The sequence below is a fragment of the Callionymus lyra genome, chromosome 1, assembly GCF_982586985.1.
Source record: "Callionymus lyra chromosome 1, fCalLyr1.hap1.1, whole genome shotgun sequence".
Lineage (NCBI taxonomy): Eukaryota > Metazoa > Chordata > Actinopteri > Syngnathiformes > Callionymidae > Callionymus > Callionymus lyra.
In genome coordinates this window covers 34135022-34156959 of record NC_141818.1, presented here as the reverse complement: position 1 = coordinate 34156959, position 21938 = coordinate 34135022, and the positions used below count along the sequence as shown (strand labels likewise).

The 21938-nt window shown below is 36.9% G+C and overlaps 1 protein-coding gene across 1 annotated transcript in view; it reads left to right on the top strand.

Moving 5' to 3' along the window:
• The first annotated feature begins 12420 nt into the window (after positions 1-12420).
• Positions 12421-21938, top strand: part of LOC148089171 (neuronal acetylcholine receptor subunit alpha-7-like) — a 29647-nt gene continuing 20129 nt past the window's right edge. The window contains exon 1 of the mRNA XM_087803899.1: positions 12421-12458. Coding sequence (XP_087660025.1) covers positions 12440-12458 — 19 coding nt within the window. The 5' untranslated portion in view covers positions 12421-12439. The remainder of the gene's footprint in view (positions 12459-21938) is intronic.

The window sequence follows — 21938 nt, the reverse complement described above, 5'->3', positions numbered from 1 at the left end:
GTAACAAATGTTGAATAAAACATCATCAAACAAATGTTTCTAGTTGGAAAAATTTAGATTTTGGATGGAATAAATTCATACATACATTTATAATTAATATATATAAGTAAGTAAGTAAGTAAGTAAGTAAGTCATTCTTATTTGTATAGCGCTTTTCTAGACCAGGTTCACAAAGCGCTTAAACAATCAAAACAATATTTAATAAAGTATATATTTTAAAGATCAAGATACAACTGATAACACAACAGGACTTCCAGAAAATCAAGGAAAAGCCTGACAAATAGAAACGTCTTAAGATGTATATATATTTTAAAACAGTATCTTCAGTTATACCAGTTGTAATTGCACCAAATCACCGCAAAGTGTCAGCAAAGACCTTTTTTTTGTTAAGAAAACGCTCCCAAAGAAACATTTTTCACGAACTTGTTTTTCGGTAAATATATAGTTTTATATCCGTTTCCTTTTTTTTTTTCTTTTTTTTTTTGTAATAATAATTGAATTGATTAGGATTAGTTAAAAGAAAAAGAGAAACAATAATTATTTAAAAAATAACAATAAGCGGAAACACAAAGTTGTCTTTTGTTGTGTATTCACAGTTTTAAATAAAAATATACAAAAAATAAAAACGTAATGTATATCGGATATTATTAGTTGTATTTATCTTATAAGTTATGTCTTATCTTTATATTGTTCCTCAAAATATCTTCATCAATCTCGGTACAAAAACAAGTTGTTGCTCCAGTAGTTATTCGTTTTAGGAAGGTTTATTTTCTCAACTTCAGTAATATTTATTCTTCTGCAGATATAAAAGTGTTCCCTTCAGTCCCTGCACGCTGACCACTGGGTGGCGATCTTTGATTTACAAAAAAACGATGTTAAAATGGCTTCTCTTTTGAGTATAACAATAAATATAAATCATCTTTCTGCTGAATAGTATTTTGCTGATGAAGTTTCATAACACATTGCCCTATTTGTTTTTTAGTTTTGTTTCAAAATATCTTTATTTTAACTTTAAATCCACATGTTGAAATCCTCCTTATCATTGTCGTGACCTACATTTTCCTAGGGTTGGCAGGATGTGATTTATTTTAAACGTCTCCGGTCTGACCTCGGCGTGTTGGTCAATTATTCATAGAGATAGGCGACAGGGAGGTGAAGATCTCTTCAAACTAGTTTCCTGTCGCATCGGGGAGAGAAATAAAGAACAGTGACTGAACTACCTATTTTCAGGGGGCACTTAACAATTGTGATTCACTGATGAAATAGAGAAGCTGTTTTTTTTAGTTTTCAGAGCCTGTTAGACGGAACTATCTGCTCTAAGATGCATCGCTTAAAACCGGACCACCTGCTGAGGTCTGAACTCAAATCCACTGTGTCTCAAAAATGTAACGAAGGTTCATGAAGCATCGTTTTTATTTTCAGAGTCCATAGATGGAAATATCTACTCTTTAAATAATTGCTTAAACCTTTGATTAATTTTAATTAAAGTGCAGCTCCTGCTGAGCTCCGAACACTAATCCAGTGTGTCACAAAAAATAAGCGAAGCTTCATGAAGCATTGTTTTTATTTTCAGAGTCCATAGATGGAACTATCTATTCTATAATTAATTACATAGAACTTTTTATTATTTTTAATTAAAGGGCAATCCATGCTGAGCTCCAAACATCAATCCAGTGTGTCACAAAAAACTAGCGAAGCTTCATGAAGCATTGTTTTTACTTTCAAGCGAAGTCCACTAGATGGAACTATGTGCTCTATAATTCATAAACATCACATTATTTTTAAACTCAGGGCACCACTTTAAGAACTCTTAAAAACAAGACACTGCTTCATGAAGCTTCGTCAAACCCTGACTACTTTCCAGTAGATGCTGAGTCATTTCTGGAGGTTGGATTTATGCCCTTTAATGCCTTTAGTGGGACAATTTGTTAGGCAGCAGTCATCTTTCATCCTGTCACAAAAACCCAGAGTTAGATTCATGAATATATAAAATGAGGTCAATGGGGTCATTTGCCGTAACTCATCAAATTTCAATTCAAGCTCCTGATGGTGATGGGAGCTGGTCGAATCTCGCCTGTACTTTCAGAGACAATTATCATTTCAAAAACATTTTTATCAAAGCCATGATAAAACATTAAATTACAATGCACCGAACTGATCATTCTTATTTTCTTTTAAACAAACCCCATGCTAAACTGAGATACTGTAATAAGTTCCATCAGGGAAACTAAATGTGGTCCATCCAGATCATTAAACTTTTTTGTTTAAGACAACAAGGGAGGCAGCAAACGTAGCTGTCCATGTTATGACCATAAATCATTGAAAATTCTGTTTCTGGCTCCCCCTAGCAAAACAAAATTGAGGATGAGATCACATTTTTGTCACATTTCTTAGTTGACTTATATCTCAGTGAGAAATACTGTCTCTCACTGCTCACTATTTCAGTTTTTTTAGATTGTCTTACAGTTTTCTCTTTTCTAGGGGATCAGCAAAAACGGAAAATTAGATGAGTGCAAGCTCTCAATATGTGCTCAAAAAAGCCTTTGTCAACAAATGTCAGGCCTGTTTATTATTTTCAAAATAAAAGTTAGTTCAAAACCATGGTTCGAATGGTTCACATTTATTTACCTGACATTTGCACTTTACTTGGTATTTGCACTATCATGACACTAGTGACTGATTCACTGGTTTCTCATTTGTATGGATGGGAATTCAAGTTCAAATAATAGAAAAACAAAAAACAAAGATGAAGTACAGTGTGTTTATTAATTGATTAATTGAATTTTTTTGAATCTACTGTGAAAATACTATACCGTTTCAACTTTTTAATGTTAAGTATTGTTTTTACAGTCATTTCTAATCACTAAAAATAATACATTTTTAAATTGCATTCCTAATTTGTTCTTGTATTTCTCAACTACAGCCTGGATCAGGTGCGTTGCACAATGCTCACTGTGAGACTATTATTGTGAGAGTGTTGGTCCATAACCTGAAAGGTTGTTGGTTCAATCCCAGTTCCAGATGAGATTATGTGCGATCTCTTTTAATGCTCATACTTCTCAGATTTGTCTCATAAAAGTCTCAGATTCATCTTATTTTATTCTCTTTAATTCTCATTCAAAGATTATCAGACATAATTGAGATCAATGAGATACAATTATGAGATCTCCTCTGTTGATCCTTCTTCTCAAGTATCGCTCAAATGGTTTTATAAATTCAACCTCCTCTGTCTCACTGGTGTCTTGTCTCTTTTTCGCTTAGGTGTTGCTCCTAAGGGTCTCTTAGGAGAAGTTATTCAGAAGCAAATGATCACAGAATGATATGAATATGAGAATCTCAAACTGATCTCAAGAGATAAAATTGAACAACAGACGAGCAAACACATATTTCCTATGGGTGACTCCTCAGTGTCAGAATAATAAGTACAAACCCTGATTTCTCCATTATTTTTTTTTTAAGCATTCATTTTATTTTATTTTACAAAACAAGATGATTGTTAGGTTGTTTTTATTTTTTTAATCTTCCTGGTTACATCAAAAAGTAGTTAATAAAAACAAAATTGACCAAAAGGTAAAATTTATTTATTTTTTCTTTATAGTGTTTAAATTAAAAGTGAAACTAAAAACTAAACTAAATAAAATCATAATACTGAAAATATAAATGTTTTACATATTACTGTTTTACTTCAATTACATGGGCGATTAGAATGTAATTAAATTAGCATAGACGCATTACTTAAATGGTAAATAAATGATTTAAAATAGAAGTTTATTGATTTTTATTTTTGAGAAACATAAGGAAGCTGCAATGTGCACCGAGTTGCAATGCATGCTGGGACTGACCCCAACATTAATCTCAACGTAATTTATTAAATCAACTCAAACTGGAATGGAAAATCCAACAATTAAAAACATCAATACTAATGACTTTGATTTATTGTATCTTCTCATCTTCGACTATTAAACAGACTGTTAAGTTATTAAAGAGGTAGAAGTAGTGATTATGAAGCTTCATGATGCAGTGTCATGATGTTTAGAGGTCAGTAGGTGGCGCCATCAGTTCAAAAAGGTGTGATGTTTTATTGGAAAAAAGGAGAATAGTGCAGAGACCGCCATCTAGTGGGTTTAAAAAATAATGACACTGCTTCTTGAAGTATTCACTGGTTAAAGATAAACATGTAAACGTTAATGAGGGTCATTCAATTTGAAATGTGGGTCACAAGGTGCCGTCAAAAAAAGGGCTTAAGCAAAATATCCTGCACAATAAAACCTTACACTATACAACCGTGTCGAAGCATTTGTGCAGGTTTTCAGCTTCCGTCGAGTATTGATCACATCTGACGACCAGCTGTGGCAGAGAGAAGATTGAAACATCATTTCATCTCCTCGGGGAACCTCTTGGCATTTAGAGAGGCACCATTTTCTGCCTCACTTCTGTTATCACCCGCTTGTGTGTATGGAAAATGAAGATGAGGTGCAGGTACGGTCCTGATAGGTACATACTGGGTTGGTCAAGACCTTTAAGGTACACGTCCTTGTGGCTGCAGGTGGATTTTGAAACAATAGAAGTCAGTGGATGTTGGGGAGGAGGTTGTTCTCAGAAGCTCACGGTTGCTATTTCTAGGTTCTGTGCCGGATACGCCATTTAAAGAAATCAAAATACATTGATATTGTTTAAAAAAATAAAAAATAGATGGTCTATAAAATGTCCTCACGTTTGATTCATTGGCTGTTGCGAGGTTTCCATGAGGCAAAAATAGAGGAGCAAATGTATAAAATAAAGTCTAATATTATTTAACTTTTATAGAGTAAATATATAAATATAAAAATAGTAATAAAAGTAAATCTTTACCAAATATTTTTTTTATTATATTCACTTATATTTTCTGATGGACATTAAATACCTAATACTCTTTATATTTTTAATATATAAAAATAAACAACTAATAAAATTGTTAGTTTCTACATGAAGGGGCCACACAGCTCTGTGTCTCAGAGTCTATTTTTCTTTGATATATGTCCTTTATCTTATTTTTAGACTTAGATTGTATCATCTTGTTCTTTCTCTTTATTTCTCTTTGTTCTAATTTTAATTTTTATCTATTTTTATGAATAATTACTGTATTAATGTTGCTTATTGGAAAAAAAAACAAACAATAAAGTTCTACCTACCTACCTAATACTCTACTTCGAAATGTAGCTTAAAGTTTTGGTTGTCGAACACTTTTTGGTTTGTTTTTAACCCGATACATTCAATTCCCCAAGGGAGTCACATTGTATACTATGAGTTAAACTCACCCCCTTATTATAGAGGTTTGTAAGGGGTCGCACTATTTACCTTTGTTTTGAACAACTGTTCTAATGAAACATAATTTCTAAACTGATGGCGCCACCTACTGACCTCTAAACAACATGACACTTTGTTTGTTTTGTGAAGCTTTATATGCCCATCACTAATTTTTGAGGAGAAATTTGAAAAAAGTAATTAAAAATATGAAACAAGCTTTTTTTATTTCACTTAACTCATTATCCAGTTCATAGTTTTTCCTCTAATCTCATGTTGGGAACAAAAATAAAGGCCACACTTTGCCCAGGTCTGGTCTATACAGAGGAGGGTCATTCAAAATATTGGTTCCTTTAGTCATGTTTTTTACGGCCCGAGCTCCAGATAAATAACGAGCAATACAATTAAATCACAAAATAAATATTTTTAATGTAAGTAAGTAAGTAATTTTTATTTATATAGCGCTTTTCCAGACCTGGGTCACAAAGCGCTTAAACAATCAAACAATATTCAATAAAGTATATACTTTAAAGATCAAGATAAAACTGATAACACAACAGGAGTGCCAGAAAATCAAGGAAAAGCCTGAACAAATAAAAATGTCTTAAGATGTTTCTTAAAGGAGTCCGTAGACTCCATCAAGCGCAAAGAGAGAGGAAGATCGTTCCAAAGCTTAGGAGCAACAGCCTGGAAGGATTTCTCTCTTCTGGTCCTGAACTGTGTGCGCGGAACCATCAGTAGATTCTGAACCACAGACCTCAGAGCCCGAGCTGGGGTGTAAGGCTGGATCAGATCACTGATGTAAGGAGGAGCCTGACCATGAATAGATCTGTAAGTAAGAACCAGAATTTTAAAGGTGATCCTGAAAGAAACTGGAAGCCAGTGAAGAGTTTTAAGGATCAGAGAAATGTGAGTTCTTCTACTAGAGCGGGTCAGAATTCTCGCTGCAGAGTTCTGAATCAACTGCAGGCGAGACAGCTCCTTCTTGTTAAGACATGAAAACAAACTGTTGCAATAGTCCAGACGAGAAGAAACAAACACATGGATTATAAGCTCCAGAACATGTTGTGACAACATTTTCCTAAGTTTAGAGATTTTTCTGAGTTGAAGGAAACAGTTTATGGTAAGTTTTCTGCAGTGTTGAACAAGATACATGTCTTTATCAAATACAACATCCAGGTTTCTCAGGCTCAGTTTGAAAGACTGACCTAAGTAACCCAAGTACTGACTCAACCCTGGAATCTTATCATCAGTGTTTCAGTTTTGTCCACATTTAGCTGTAAAGTGTTTTCACTCAGCCATTGTTTGATTTCTAGCAAACAATTGACTAAGCTGTTCAGCCTCTGGGGCTCAGTTGGATCAAAATAGCAGAAGGGCTGGATGTCATCAGCAAGAATGTGATAAGAAACATCAGATAATCTCTGAATGATTTTACTCAGGGGAATCAAGTACAGCAAAAACAATAAAGGACCCAGAACAGAACTTTGAGGGACTCCACACAACGGATCTGCCGATTCAGACCTTATTTGATTGGGAGATACACTAAAACTGCGCCCAGAAAGGTAAGATGAGAACCATTCTAACACAGACCCAGACAGTCCCACTTCATCCCGCAGTCTTCTCAGCAGGACCTGGTGATCAACTGTGTCAAAGGCTGAGGACAGATCCAAGAGAACCAGAACAGTGAATTTACCCGAGTCATCCGACATCATGATGTCACTGGACACTTTCAGTAAAGCTGTCTCCGTAGAGTGATGTTTGTGGAAGCCAGACTGAAACTTCTCATGGATGTCGCTCTGATCCAGGAATAAAGACAGCTGCTCAGACACTACCTTCTCCAAGATCTTGGACAAGAAAGGGAGCTTAGAAATAGGCCTGAAATTACTGAGGTCAGTTGGGTCTAAGCCTGGCTTTTTGAGCAGAGGCTCCACAATGGCATGTTTAAATGCATTGGGAAAGAACCCTGTGGAAAGGGAGAGGTTCACCATATTGGTAACCCAGGGGCCAATTACATCAAATACTTTGATAAAAAGCCTGCAAGGAAGGACGTCATCTGAGCAAGAGGAGGGTTTCATCTTGTTCACTAGTGTCGAAATATCACCCAAAGATACAGCAGTGAAGGAAGACCAAGAGGAGGAGAGGGGCTCAGAGACAGTAGGGGTTCCAAACAAAGGGGGAGAGATTTTCTCTTTGACCAATTTAATTTTGTCAATGAAAAATCTCAACAATGCATTGGTGTCAGCTTCACAGAAGACAGGCTTGGTTTGAGGAGCAGGGGACACAAGATAATTAATTGTGTCAAACAGCACTTTGAGGTTTTTCTTATTTGCTGCTACCAGTTTTCTGATGTAATCAGATCTAGCAGTTTCCACCATCTCAATGTAAGAAGACATCAGATCCCTGAGGGGAAGTCTGTGCACCTCAAGTTTAGTGGACTTCCAGAGATGCTCAGTCTTTCGACAAAGTCTCTTCAGACTTAGGAGATCTTCATTTGTCCAAGGGCACCGTTTTTTCTGAATTTTGAAGTCCGATTTAACAGGTGCCACTTGATCCAGTATTTCAACACAATGAGTTGTGAAACAGTGAATCAAACTGTCCACGTTTTGGCAGTCATCAAAGGAAAGAGGGTCAAACATAGCAGAAAAACTGTCTGCAGTATCGGCTGAGATGACACGCCTCTGAGACCTAACTTTCAGAGGCTTAGGTTCAGGGATGAAGTCAAGGTTAAACAAGACAAGAGAATGATCACTCAGATGTACATCATGTACAGATACATTAGAGATGTTCAGGCCAAGAGTAAAAACTAAGTCTAAAATGTGACCTTTTTGATGAGTGGGTTTAGAAACATGTTGCTCAAAATTAAAGGCTTCTGTTAAAGTTAAAAGTTCTTTAGCAGAGCGAGATGTGACGTCATCAACATGAAGATTAAAGTCTCCAAGAATAAGAACAGTTTCCGTTTGAATAATGGGAGATAGGAAGTCACTGAAGTCTTTCAAGAACACCGCCGCAGGACCAGGCGGGCGGTAGATTGACACACAATATAATTCCTGTGTCTGAATCACCTTGCAAGAACAACTCTCCCTATAAACAGTAGCAAGACCTCCCCCACGACCAGAGAGGCGAGGCTTCCCCAGGACAGCGCTCCCTACTGGACAGAGTTCATTCAGATGAATAAACTCTTCCTCTCTCTGCCAAGTCTCAGAAAGACATAATAAATCCAAATTAACTCTTGTGAAAAGATCATTAAGAATAAAGAATTTATTAGTAATGCCGCGTCACTGACAGGCGCGCAGAGCGGGATCTTTTGAAGCGAACAGCAGTCGTTCAACTCACGTTCAACTCGGTAGTAAAAGCCAAATTAAAGAGAGGAAATGAAAAAATCTTACCAACTTTCGTTGAGGTCTGGGCAGACAGCAGCGCTGACGTGTCGTCACACTCTTCAGTGAGAGGAACGACGAGACATATCTCTAGTGATGAGCATAATATCCGGATAAGTATTCGTTAAAACGACTGTTTTTGGCAATTATTGCAAGAGCTCACGTTCTAGCAGCCGATCAAAGGCTCACCGGAATCGGAAGTGATTAAATGTATTCTAAAAAAAAACATATCTCCGTAATAAACCAACGTCTTTGACTGGTTTCTCGGTTTTAGTTTTCCATATGTAGGTAGTTGAGTCACGTGGCTATCAGGGAGAAAATATGGTGTGTTTGGGGGGAAATAAAACTCATTTCAGACAGTAACAATCAATACAAGTGAATTATATTTTGGGTGGCTGCCATCAGATGGACCGGTACTAGGGTAGGGGGGGGGGGGGGGTACACAACAAGAGTTCATTAAGCAGGATTCACTGCACTTTCTAAATGATTTATCGTAGCGAGGCCAAACAAAAACTCACCTTCAGAAGGAACCAGCAAACTTTATGCTTGATGATCCTGCTGGCAGAGAAGTTTTTTTTTTGTTTTTTTTTACAGTGACTTTATTTATGGCTTGGGCTCCGTCGGCGCCGTATTGAATGTGAATATGTTCCAGTTAGTTAAACTCTGACTTGAGCAGGCACAGCACATCTATAGAAGACTAGGATGTGTGAATAAGAAAAGAAGGTGTCGGACACAGACATTCAAAAAAACGGAAGAGAGAAAAAAAACTCAAGCTGACAAGTCTGCCAGAGGACGTGGTTTTCCATGTATGTTTAATGTTCAGGCCGGACAGACGGAAGGGCCAGGAGAGAAGGGTTGGGAATAGTGTTGTTATATACCGTGAGGCTAACGCTAATGTAAAAGCCTGGTGATGTATCGTACGAGCTGCAGAAAAACGCTCGCAGCTATCTCTTAATGGTCTGAGGACATTAACGCATCTGCTCCTGCGACGGAGACGACAGCGGCGCGACAGGGAAGCGAGCGAGAGAGCAAAAGTGTTGAAGAGAGTGATAAAAGAGCATTATGGGATGGAGAAGAAGGAGGGCGGGGGCTGCAAGTGTAAGTAAGCAAACACGTCGTTGTGCATCGCGGCGTAATGAGACACATTTTCGGCCCTAAAAAAAAAAAAAGAAAACACGACGAAGCCTCATTTTTGTGTCGCTTCCCCTGCAGATGTTTTTCCAATGAGGACCTCGCTGGAGCCCAGCTGGACTCATTACACGTACTGGAATGATGCAATGATGCGACGTCTTGTCGCAGAAAGTTTTAGCGACATTAGATTCTTCAGTAACACAATAACCAGAATCAATAACACACATGTGTTTCTCATCATTTTGTATTCGATTAAGCAACATAGTTAAAGATAGAGATGATAAATCGCAAACTATACTTTGGTTAACCTTGGACCAGACGTGAGGTCAAAATAACACTAAAAATAAACCGTTTATAAATGTTTCAAATGGCTACGTAAGAGTTTATACCAATATTAACTCTGAATATGAATTTAGAGATTTTTTGTTCTCCTCATTTATTCCCTCCATCTGTCCCATTGGATTAATATTGTTCAAAGTGCTTTTATAAAACATTTTTTTTCATGAAATATATGTAAAATCAAATATTACACAATGTATTTTATTTTTAATTGTAAAATAATCTTCTTTATTCTAAAAATAAAATAATATAGAGTCAAATTAAGATTGAAGCTTATTAGCTTTTAGAAAGTACTTTTAAAAAACCTAACCCCCTCCCCCCCAAAAAAGAACGTAAAAAACCCCAAACTATTAAATGTTCCATAACGTGGACCAGTAGAATGTAATTCATTGATCATAGACACAGGAATGTTGATGTTAAATTGATTATTTGAAAGCAAATTAGTTTATTTTTGAGAAGCATAAGGAAAGTTGCAGTTTGCACTAGGTTGCAATGCATGCTGGGACTGCTCGCAACATATATCTACACATTACATGTTAAAATCAACACAAACAACAACTAAAAACATCAATACTTACGACTTCAGTTTGATTTAAATTGTAAACTATATGATTTGATTTCCATAGAATGTTTAATTTCAATGATATTGTTAAAAAAAAAGAAGAAATAATAAACAATCAAATTAAAAAGTGTTTTATTTTCCGATCAATTTTAACTCTTTAATGGTCCCTTCCTTCTTTTGGCACTGGTAATTGGGACGCACTTGTGTTCTAAAAATATAAAGTGTAAGTGCAGAATTGCGCGATTTGGAACACAGCCCTAGAATGAATCTATAAAAAAAAAAAAGTCTCAAACACAAAATTGCACTTTGTTTGTTTTCAAACGGTCGACATCGCCTGAGTCACGGCTACTTGATTACACATTCGGCGCGATGAACCTTCATTAGAACAAATGAGGTTTGGATACTTCATTTGTTCTCAATTATTCCGCCACTAAAGCAAACTCCTTACTCAAGGCCTCGTCAACACTATTCTTGCTTCAGAATGTGACCTTCAAGTGCAAGTATTCAACTTCCCAGCCTTTAAATATGAGTCTTTTCCCCATAGTTCTTCTTTTAAATATATATATTTGGTTTAAGTAAATCATTTATTCTGTCCTGATTTTTTTAAGGTAATCTTTTAACTTTATTTTTTGAATATCTCCTTTTTTTAGCAGTGACTTTTCATGCTACCCGCATGTTAATTTGTGTGCCCAGGATTCTGGGACGCTAATAGAGGAGATGCAGATAAGAAAAATCCAAAAGCAATTATTTCGGAGATGAGGCAAACAGATACTGAGCCGTAGCAAACCAAGTGAGGATGAAGACTTTGTCTATTCTACGTTATTTGACTTTGGAAACAATCGTTTGATTTTAATAGGGTTGTAAGTGCAACGAATATGGTATTATTTGGCCTCCGTGAAGTAACCTTCAGTCCCACAGTCTAATACACTTGATATTATTCATGTAGAATATTAAATATAATAAATAAAAGGCATCACATTACAGCGGCATATAAATGTAAAAAACGTTATTAATTAATTGAATAAAATGTCATATAAAAGTTAAACTGAGGTGATATATAGTTAACACAACAACATATTTTGTATTTCAGAATCTAAATAAAGAAACTATTTTTTAAAATTAACTTCACTATAATGTCTCAAATATACAGTAAGATTAATTAAATAATAATTCAGTCCAGTGTAGACAGTAGACTCAGGATATTTACCCAGAGTACTTTGTGTTTTTGTAGCATGTTCGCCTTAAAAAATAAACAAACATTTTTGACTATAACTCTAAAAAAAAAAGGAACGGATTATTCTGAAAATAATCCCAACCGTTAGTCGACACGAGGATGAGTTTGGAGGAAATATCCCTTTAATAAAGCAAAAAATTAGGATTAGTTACAGAAATCAGATTATTTGATCAACACGATAATAAAAATAAAAAATCTTCAATTAGTCATTATTACAAATCGGTTTTTTTAATACATTTTTTCGGATCTTACTAAAATAAATGGATAATGTGTTTGTTTTTCCTCCGCTAAACATTGTAGTGTGACCTAGTAAACAATGATAAATAAATACATGTGAAGGAGAGAGAGGGAGAGAGGGAGGGAGAGAAAGAGAGAGAAAGAGAGATGGGGGGAGAGAGTGAGAGAGAGATCCAGCTCGCAGAAGTTTGACGTGCCTTCAGAGTCGAGAACGTCTCTGCCACGATGGAGCCTGGAAAGAGATTTGGATCCTTATTTCTCTCTGTGATCACGTGGATGAATTTCTGCTGTCAAGGTGAACCTCGCTTTATTTTATTTATTATCTTACTTCAGGGTCATTCTGGTGCGTGTCTTAAGTCTCGCGTCTACACTTTTATTCCTTGTCGAATGTTTTGTATTTGTAAAAAAAGTGGAGTCTGTGGTGCGTTCAAAGAACCACGAGATGTGACGTGAAGGCGCGTTGAATAATAATAATAATAATAATAATAATAATAAAAAACCTGCGTTATCTTCGTTTTCTTCTTCAACAGGTTGATTGATTTGTGATATTGATGGGATTATATATCAGTTTAAAATTTAAAATCCACGTTATATGAATCTAGATCATGGTTGCTACTGATCTGTAAACCCGAATTCGTGTTAAATCTATTTCTACTTAAATGTTAATTCCATAGAACTGAGAGAGAAATTAAAAAACATACTGAGATAACGCGGTAAATATTTTTTGATTTTTTAAAAAAAAATCCGTGTTAAAAATACTATTTAACATTTAAGATTTAATAAATATATGTATTGGAATTCATTTTAATTAATACTTAATACAAGTATTCTATAGAAAGTTACATTTATATTTACTTTGTTTCTGTCTGATCTTGTCTTTTACGTAAGTTCCAGTAAAACTGTAATATTTTCAACACATTTTAACTTCCTTTTTTCTACTTTCCTCCGCAGTCAACCAAATTAAAAAACACTGTAAATGTTGTGTAAAATGATTCACAGGTCTTATCAAAAGACAAAGTGTCAAACAAAATACTTGAGAATGAGACAAGACATAAAACGTTGGTATAAATTTGCTCATTGATTCACCATCAAGTGGAAATTATAAGAAGAATATTTGATTTTTAGCAAACACACAATCTTGTTGTGAATTGTGATGACAATTCAATTCATGCAATACATTGTGTCAAGAGTAGGAGTTACATTTTGAGGCACTAAGGCATTATCTTTTGTCTGTTTTTATTTTGGCTTATAATAAAGAACGCCACCAGCCTGAAGCGGAAGTTGTTTCTACAAAACTCTCTTGTAATTAAATATTTACATTAGAAAATGGGCTTAAGGGTCTTGTTTATCAGAAACACAACCACTCTGCTGTGATTGGTCATGCTTTGTGGTTTGTCACCGCATCAACCAGAAGTCTCCACCTCCAAAGGGACTCATTGTATAAACAAAGCGGGGAGTGATCACAGCTGGATGGAGGAGGAGTGAAGCCATTATTACAATATAATGGATTCAGCTATCGTAACCTCTCGTTCGCCCAGATTTGAGACGTGTTAACTTTATAAACTAATAACTGCAAAACACTAAACATTTGCAACATTTGAGTAAATCAGGAGAGTTGGGTTTTCACATGAGTTGCTCTTTAAAGAAGCATCGATTCATCCAGCACATAAAACAACAATTCAAAATGTGGACTTGATAATCAAAATTACTTTGTGTTTTTAACCTTTTCTTGTTATTCAGATATATCTTGTCAATAACTAAATGTCACCGGGTAGACGGCTATTTTTCAAAACACAAGCGACCACACACTTTTATGTGCTTTTTAAATACACCTTAATTTTTTATTCTCTGAGCAACAGAGAGTCTTATTCAACGTGGCATGTTGCTGATGAGCGCTATACCCGCAGGTAATGTAGAATCAACGCCAGAAACACCTCTATTATTCATACAGCTTTTTAAAGGGCACCTAATGTGCTGATTTAAGTGTCTTTTAAATTGATCAAGGACCTATATTAAACTCATCAATATGTTTATTTTTGCACAAAACTCATTTAATAAAGAGATTTACATTAGGAAATACGCTTAAGCCACGCCCACTCTGCTCTGACTGGTCACAAAAACACTGGTTGCATTCAAGGACTCACGTAAATTTCAACTCAGCCCTGAAACTCCCTTTTTGTACATTAAAAATGAATAATATAAATAAGGTTTGCTTCTTAATGTACACATTACAAAAACACCTAAAGGCAGAAGTATCTCTCACCATGTTTACATAAATATTTATTTTGTTTCTTGATTAACATGTAGGTACTTCACTGATTTAGGGCTTCTAGGGGAGGACATTTCACCAGAGTGATGTCAGAATGTTAAATTAAGGCGTAATCTCATTTGGCGAGATTTCAGACGGGAGAGAACTTTATTAAGTAATAACTTCAATATAAAGCAACGTCATGATGAATGACCATCTGCATTTTGAAGAGGACGACTTCAACATTTAGAACATGTGAATAAATCAGGAGGGTTTTCAAATTAGGTGCCCTTTATCTACTTTAATCTACTGTAAGTGATGTTGGAATCAGATGAAAATGAGAGTAAAAATCTGTATCTAATCCATCTCAGATAAGGTTCTTCTCACAAGACCATTATAGATGCATACCGCTGTGGCACACACATGTTTTCGTACCTTGCAACAGCCCACATTAACCTCCTTTAGTTGATTTGACAAGCCTTTGGCTGTTTTGATTTTTCAAAAAAAAAAGGTAGCTGGTAGCAGTGTTCTTTGCTGACCGAGCCCCCAGTAGTGTTACTCATTTTCAGCCTTCTCACCATCATGTTTGGGGTTGTTACTGTCTCAAGAAAGAGGTGTTTTTTTTTCACATGGATACTTGAACATAGTTGAATCACACTAAAGGTATTTTTGCACTGGAACCATGAAGCAATACGCACGTCAGGGGGCTTGATTAAAACAGGCTTTGATAGATGGATGGATTGATAGATAAATAGATCAACTTTATTGATCCCTCTGGAAGTCTCCTTTGGGAAATAATTTTTTGAGCACACAGCAACACAGATGACAGATGCATGAAACAAGAACAAGAACAAGAATAATGTGCAATAAAAATAAAGTGCAAGATGAAACAATCAAAGATTAACATAGAACATCATATTTTCGCTTCACTCCTGCCCCCAAACTCAGAATTAAGCAGTCTCATAACACGAGGAATGAATGAGTCCCTGAGTCTATTAGTGTTGCATCATGGGAGCAGCATTCATGCAATCCATCTGCTTCTCTGTTCACTCATGACAGTGTTCAGAGGATGACTGTAATCATCCAGGATGGAAAGTAGTTTGTTCAGTGATCTCCTCTCAGCAACTGTAGCCAGTGAGTCCAGCTTCATGGCAACCACAAAGCCAGCCTTTCTGACCAACCTGTCCAACCTGTTGAGACTCCTCTTGGACACATCCCCACCCCAACACACCACAGCATAAAACACTGGCCACCACAGACTGGTAGAACATGCAGAGGTGTTTCCTGCAGATCTTAAATGATCGGAGCCTCCTCAGAAAGTACAGTCTACTCTGAACTCGGTCTTTGAGTTGTTCAGCTGCAAGTGGTTCCTCTCACTCCAGTCCAGAAAGTCACGTATCAGTCTCCTGTACTCATCTTCTCTGTTGTCCCTGATGCATCTAACAATGGCAGTTTCGTCAACATACTTCTGGACGAGACTCAGCTCGGAGTTGTAGCAGAAGTCTGAAGTATATATGGTGAAGAGGAGAGGGGCCAGTACTGTCCCCTGAGGTGCTCCTGTACTGCACACCACAGTGTCAGACGTGATGTTGTTTGTACATGTTCATATTGTGATATTTGGACCAGATATGTTGTTATAAATACGTAACAATATTACTTAAATGAAAAAAAAACAACTTTTAAGTAAAATTAGAAAATTACAATACATGAGTATGTAGAAACCACTGCTTTATTTATCATGAATCACTTTCAAATAAGGAACATTAACAAATACATTAATGAGACATTGATGGTTTTAGTGAGAAGAAAATAAGTAGTATTATTTATTTCATATCATTATTATTATTTTGTTACTTGTTGACCCTTTCTTTGTTTGGAAAGAACCTCTTACAAGTTGCAATGTTATGGACAGAGACAGAAAACATTATGAAATATCACGTTACCCAGAGACTGAAATAATGGCAACAGTACTAATGGGCTTACATGACTGTGACACCGGATTAATGATTACGACTAACAGACATGTACAGATGATGCTCGACATGGACCTGCAAACACGCGTTAAGTGGCAGAGATGAGGATCAGGGCCTCTAAATGTGTGATGCTCTACTCAGAAGTATTGCGTCTCTCAGTATCCAATGGTGCAGTGTATCCAAAGCAAGGTTTTTCCCAAACAAAACTCAATTAAGATAAGTTAGTAAGAGTTTTAGTAAAACACAAGAAAACTTCAAATCAATAGTTAAGACAGAAATGTGTTACCTAGGTGGCTAATGTTACAAACAGACGTAAACGTAGTGAAATTAAGATTGACCATAGGGCTGCACGATATTTGAATTATATGCGATATTCGATATTGGTATCTTGAATTGCGATATCGATATTATTGCGATATTTTTTCCTAACCTAAAAATGTAGCCATGTGCACGCGCAGTCGAGTACTTTACAACCCTTTTTTCGAGTCAAGGTATACTTTTTCCATTGAAAAAAATCATGAGGTACACGACCAACCTAAATGATAAAAAATGGTAATATTTAGATCTCTTTTTACGACTGCACATCACCCAATCGGTCCAATAACCATTTGATTTACATACAGAGCAGCCAGTCTCAGCTCTCTTCTCTTTTATTTGCAGATAAAAAATGTTTATTTCTGAGGCGACATGACCGGAGAAAAATATAATTTATAACGCTCAGTTTCACGTGACTCGGATTGGTTTCCCGCGAAAATGAGCGACATCAGAGAGGAGCTGCCGGCGTGTCGCGATATCACCAAATCAATAATAAATCCGACCTTCTTGTACACCCACACATAACAGTTTATAAATTACCTGATGCTAACAACTTAGCTCATTAGCATACGGCGAAGACGGACAGGTTTACACTTGGTTGGAAGTTCAGCGATCTTATAAGAAAACAACTGAGACGAGATGAAAAGTAATTACAATATGTAACTTTAGCAAAAGGGGTTGAAACAGATGAGTGACTGGATCACTAGTGTTTATGTAGCGCTCATAAGTTAGTCTTACTTCCGTGTATATACTGACCCGCACTAAGTCAGCGTGCCAGCAAGATGCATCGCCATAGCAACCGAGCCTAGCAAGCTGCGCCGCACAGCTGACAGATGGAGACGTAAATGACAAAGAGACATAGACATAGGTACAAATTGACAACTTTACGGAACATGTCACTGATTGCTCAAAGTGCGGAATTAAGAAATGCTTAATTGACTGATTGATGAGTATATTGTTGTTTAGTGGCCAAGATTTTCAGAAGCAGAATCGTGGGGGTTTCATTTTTATCGCATGTGTGGCAGTTTATCGAAATGAGTATCGGCCTTAGCTGTGGAGATTTACATCCCTAAAGCCCACGCTTTCTCTCGAGGATTCTTACTGATGTAGAGGTGTGATTGACAGCCTAAACACCACTAAGTGCTTGACGATGTATAATGGTCTAATTAAAGAAAAACGTAGCTTGTATCTTATCACTTACTTATCATCGGTTACCCCAGTGGGATTGACTGTGTAGTCCTGTACTCTGCAACTTCCCATTAGTTCCTTCATCACCTCGTGCTAAACAGATGTTTGCACATTTAAATAGCCGAGTCTACCAAAAACAAAAACACTGTTAAAGGGATTGTTTTAAAAAAACACCTTCACTCATTTTCTACTCACCCTCATGTCGACTAAGGGTTGGGATTTTTGCCAGAGTAATCCGTTCCTTTTTAGAGTCATAGACAAAATATTTTGTTTATTTTAATGAAGTGACTTGAGCTCAGTTCACAAGCTTCCTCCAAAAAGATGCTTAAAAACATCCAAATACCTCCGGACTGCTTGTCTGTAACGTCCATCTTGTATTGAAGCCTTGACAAGAAGAATTGTTACGAAGAGAAACTATATTTTACGCTTGTTTATGGCAGGCGTTCGCCACTTCCAGAGCGCTACTTAGTCTACTTACTGTCTTCACTAAAAGTGCTCGCGATGTTTACCTGCAGTACTTCCAGAGTACGCAACCACAGGTTTTAGCTCTTTCGCTTTCCTAGGCTCACCCCTGGATTCTGTTGAAGGTTAGATCACCACGTTACTTCTCCCCGGGGAAGGACAAAGTAAGTTCCTGTAAAAAAGTAGCCGGCAGGTCGCAAATCCAGTCTCCAGGGCGTTAATAATAGGCCCTTGAACTGTATCTCCCTGCCCAGGAGAAGAAGTATTTGTAGTTTCTGTACCGTCTCGTAGTCGCCAAATTCAAATACTTCCAAAAACAACCAAAAATTCTAGTCCTAAGACTAGCTTGTGCTTCATCCTACTTCGGACATGTGGCTTCATATTATTATTGTTTTGACTATCGTTGTTATTGTGTTAAATGTGTTTGTGGTATCCCTTGTGTTGTCTTTGGGTCAAACTTCCAGCACCGAATATCTATTTCTTGGTCGATGCAGATATAACAGTAATCTAACTAGTTTTGCTTGAAAATAATTCACAGGTCGAAACTGTCCAAGAGAAAACATAGAACAAGTTTTCTATGTTTTCTCTTGGACAGTTTCGACTTGCCAGGCCTCTGAAAGAAATATTTGAAGGTAATGATTTTTAACAGGTTTTTTTTTCTTATTAACTAAAATACTTTAATTAAATCTGCTGCAATAATGATTGAAAACTATATTATTGTGGGGTTGTAATTCTATTTATATTTTTATATATTTTATATATATATATTTTTGTTTGTTTGTTTTGAGTTAACCTTCTTATGTACCTATACGTGTTCGGAAAAATGCATTCATTCAGAGGAAGAGCAAACGTTTAAAGGACTCTGGCATGACACAATAGTTGATAATACAGTACTAGTATTACACCAAGCCCTTTCAATTTTTCAAGGTCTCTGTCGACTCCAGATCCCTAAAAGTATAATCCAGACTTAACCTGTTTGCTTATTCAAATTACTCAGATAAGCAGTTGCCGTTAAAAATATTTGTTATTATATATATTTTATTCTGTGGTTTACTACTACTAGTACGCGGTTTTGCATGAATCCGCTAGATCTTTGGGACTGACAACCTTAGTTCCTATAGCAATTAAATGTATTGTCTATCTCAACTCTCAGTCCAGTTCAATTGAGTAATACTGTCTCAACTATTATTTTATCTCATTGTCAAGGTGGCCTGGAGGTCCGAAAAACAAAAAAGTCCCTTGTGTTGTCTCTGGGTTAAACCTCCAGCACCGCATATGTATTTTTGGAAGCCAGGGAGTTTGTTCACTTTGACCGAGAGACAACACAAGGGATACCACAAAAAAAAATTTTTTCCGGGCTTCGGGTCACCTTGACCCAGAGATAACACAAGGGATACCACAAACAAATTTTTCCTTTTTTTTCCCGGGCCTTCGGGTCACCTTGACCCAGCGATAACACAAGGGATACCACAAACACACTTTTCCTATTTTTTTTCTAGGGCCTTCAGGTCACCTTGACCCTGAGATAACCCAATCGTTAAGACAGTATTAATCAATCAATCCATTTTTTTAAAGATGGTATTTTCTCTCAAGTAACAATAGCCTATGACTCGCCAAGATGCACGTTTGGAGTCAAGTTTACTCAAAAAATAAACCTGTAAACTAGTTGTTTGTTTTATCAAATCGAATCGCCTCCGCTAATAACGACACTCCTTGTTAACTTAAATTTGTTATAGAAGAATCAGATGCACGGGTCGTTCCTGGCAGAGACTACAGATGCATGAGCCCATTAGTGTGCAAATTGATGCTCGGCACGACGGCAGCACGAGCCCAAGAAAGACGTGATAAATATAAGAGTTCGTATATTGAATATTGCCAGGTCGAGTCGTTTTTTGATGAAACTGTCGCGTCAATAAGTGCGTGATCTTTACGTCTTTAATGCATACGTTTGAAGCCCTTAAGGTAACACCCACCGTTGCTGCATTTACATACTTATTACCTACACAGTCGTGAAATACATCCTCACATCCATAAGTGCCACTGAGCGAGCGGATGAGCGATGAGGTCGTGAACGAAGGGTGAACGTCTCACACCCGGCGTCGCCCGTGTTGTCGAAGCTCGTGGATTTACGGCAATAAAAAAAAAAAACGTTCATTTCCGTCTCTGAACAATATATTTTTTTAATGACTTCTGTGATTTAGGGCCGCGGCAGATGGCCTTGTGTGTTCTGAAGTGAAACTGCGAGTGTTTGATATCGGTGGAAGCCTACGGGACACGTAGCATCGTAGCTAATGTTTGTGCAAAGGTGCCCCGGGTCTATTGATTGAGAATAATGGCTGTAGTGAGGGACGTCCGATGAATGTCAATTGAGTTTTTTTATGAAAGAAGTCTTGTAACAGCTTATGATTCACTCACAGGACAAAAAAAACCCAAAAGAAAACTGCATTAAAAACATGATGGAAAAAAACTAAACATTTCTCACATAATATTATAATATATTATATTCTATGTTAGCCTTTGTATCCTTAAGATCTTTGTGTTTTTCTTCTTTGATCTATGCTCTTTGCACTTTGTTCTTTTTTTGCAGATTGTTCCGGTGTTTTTGAAACTTCTGTATCTTCTATTGTCTGCTGTGAACTGGAAACCTATTTTCCCAAATGAGGTCTCCAGAGGGATTAAACAAGTCTATCTGATCTATTAGTAACTCTAGTAACCTGAAGAGGGCGCACGGTGGCACACTGGTTAGCACGATGCGTGGGTTTACTCTGGGTCCTCCCTAAAGTCCAAAATCATACAGAGGTTGATTGAGAACTTGGGTAAATTTTCCGTAGGTATGAGTGTGTGTGTGAATGGTTGTCTGTCTTTGTGTGCCTTGAGATAGACCGGCGTCCAGTCCAGGGTGTCCCCTTGCCTCTCCTGAAGAAACTGGGATATGATTGGTGAGAAATCATCGGAAAAAATATAAAGAATATTTAAACTTTCCTTTTTAATCATAAATCAAATTGTAATTGTTAGCGTCTGCCTAAAAGAAGGCCCTGCATACAGCCGTGTGTCCTTATTCTGCCAAATTTCCGACCCGGACTTCCCCCGAACACGTCGGTAAGGATGAGGCGGAAAAGAGGCTCAAGGCTAGAGCTGTGAGTTTCTTCTTCGTCAGTGAAACACTGTGTCATAGGAACAGAGCGTTCTTCAGGCTCTTCGATGTTTTATACATCCCAGTCTCACGTCTTGATCGAACAACATTTTTTATATCAATTGAATAAACAAAATTGTGGTGACAAGTGTTAAAAGTAATGTCGATCAACAACCTAAATTTGAGCCAACGGGAAGGAACTTTAGCGCCCCCTACCATTGGTTTATAATAGCAGAACAGCAGCGTAGCTATAACATACATGAGGGGATTTATTCTTTTAATGCATGAAGTGAGGGTGAGACACTTTTTTCTCTCTCTCTTAATCTGACATGACGAATCAGCCGAGATCTAATGAGAACGCGTGCTGTGTTAGGCGTTTAATGTCGTTCATAAATACTTCTGAACCAATAATCCTTTTAACAACGACAACTTGCCGAGAACTGAGCAGGTAAGTCG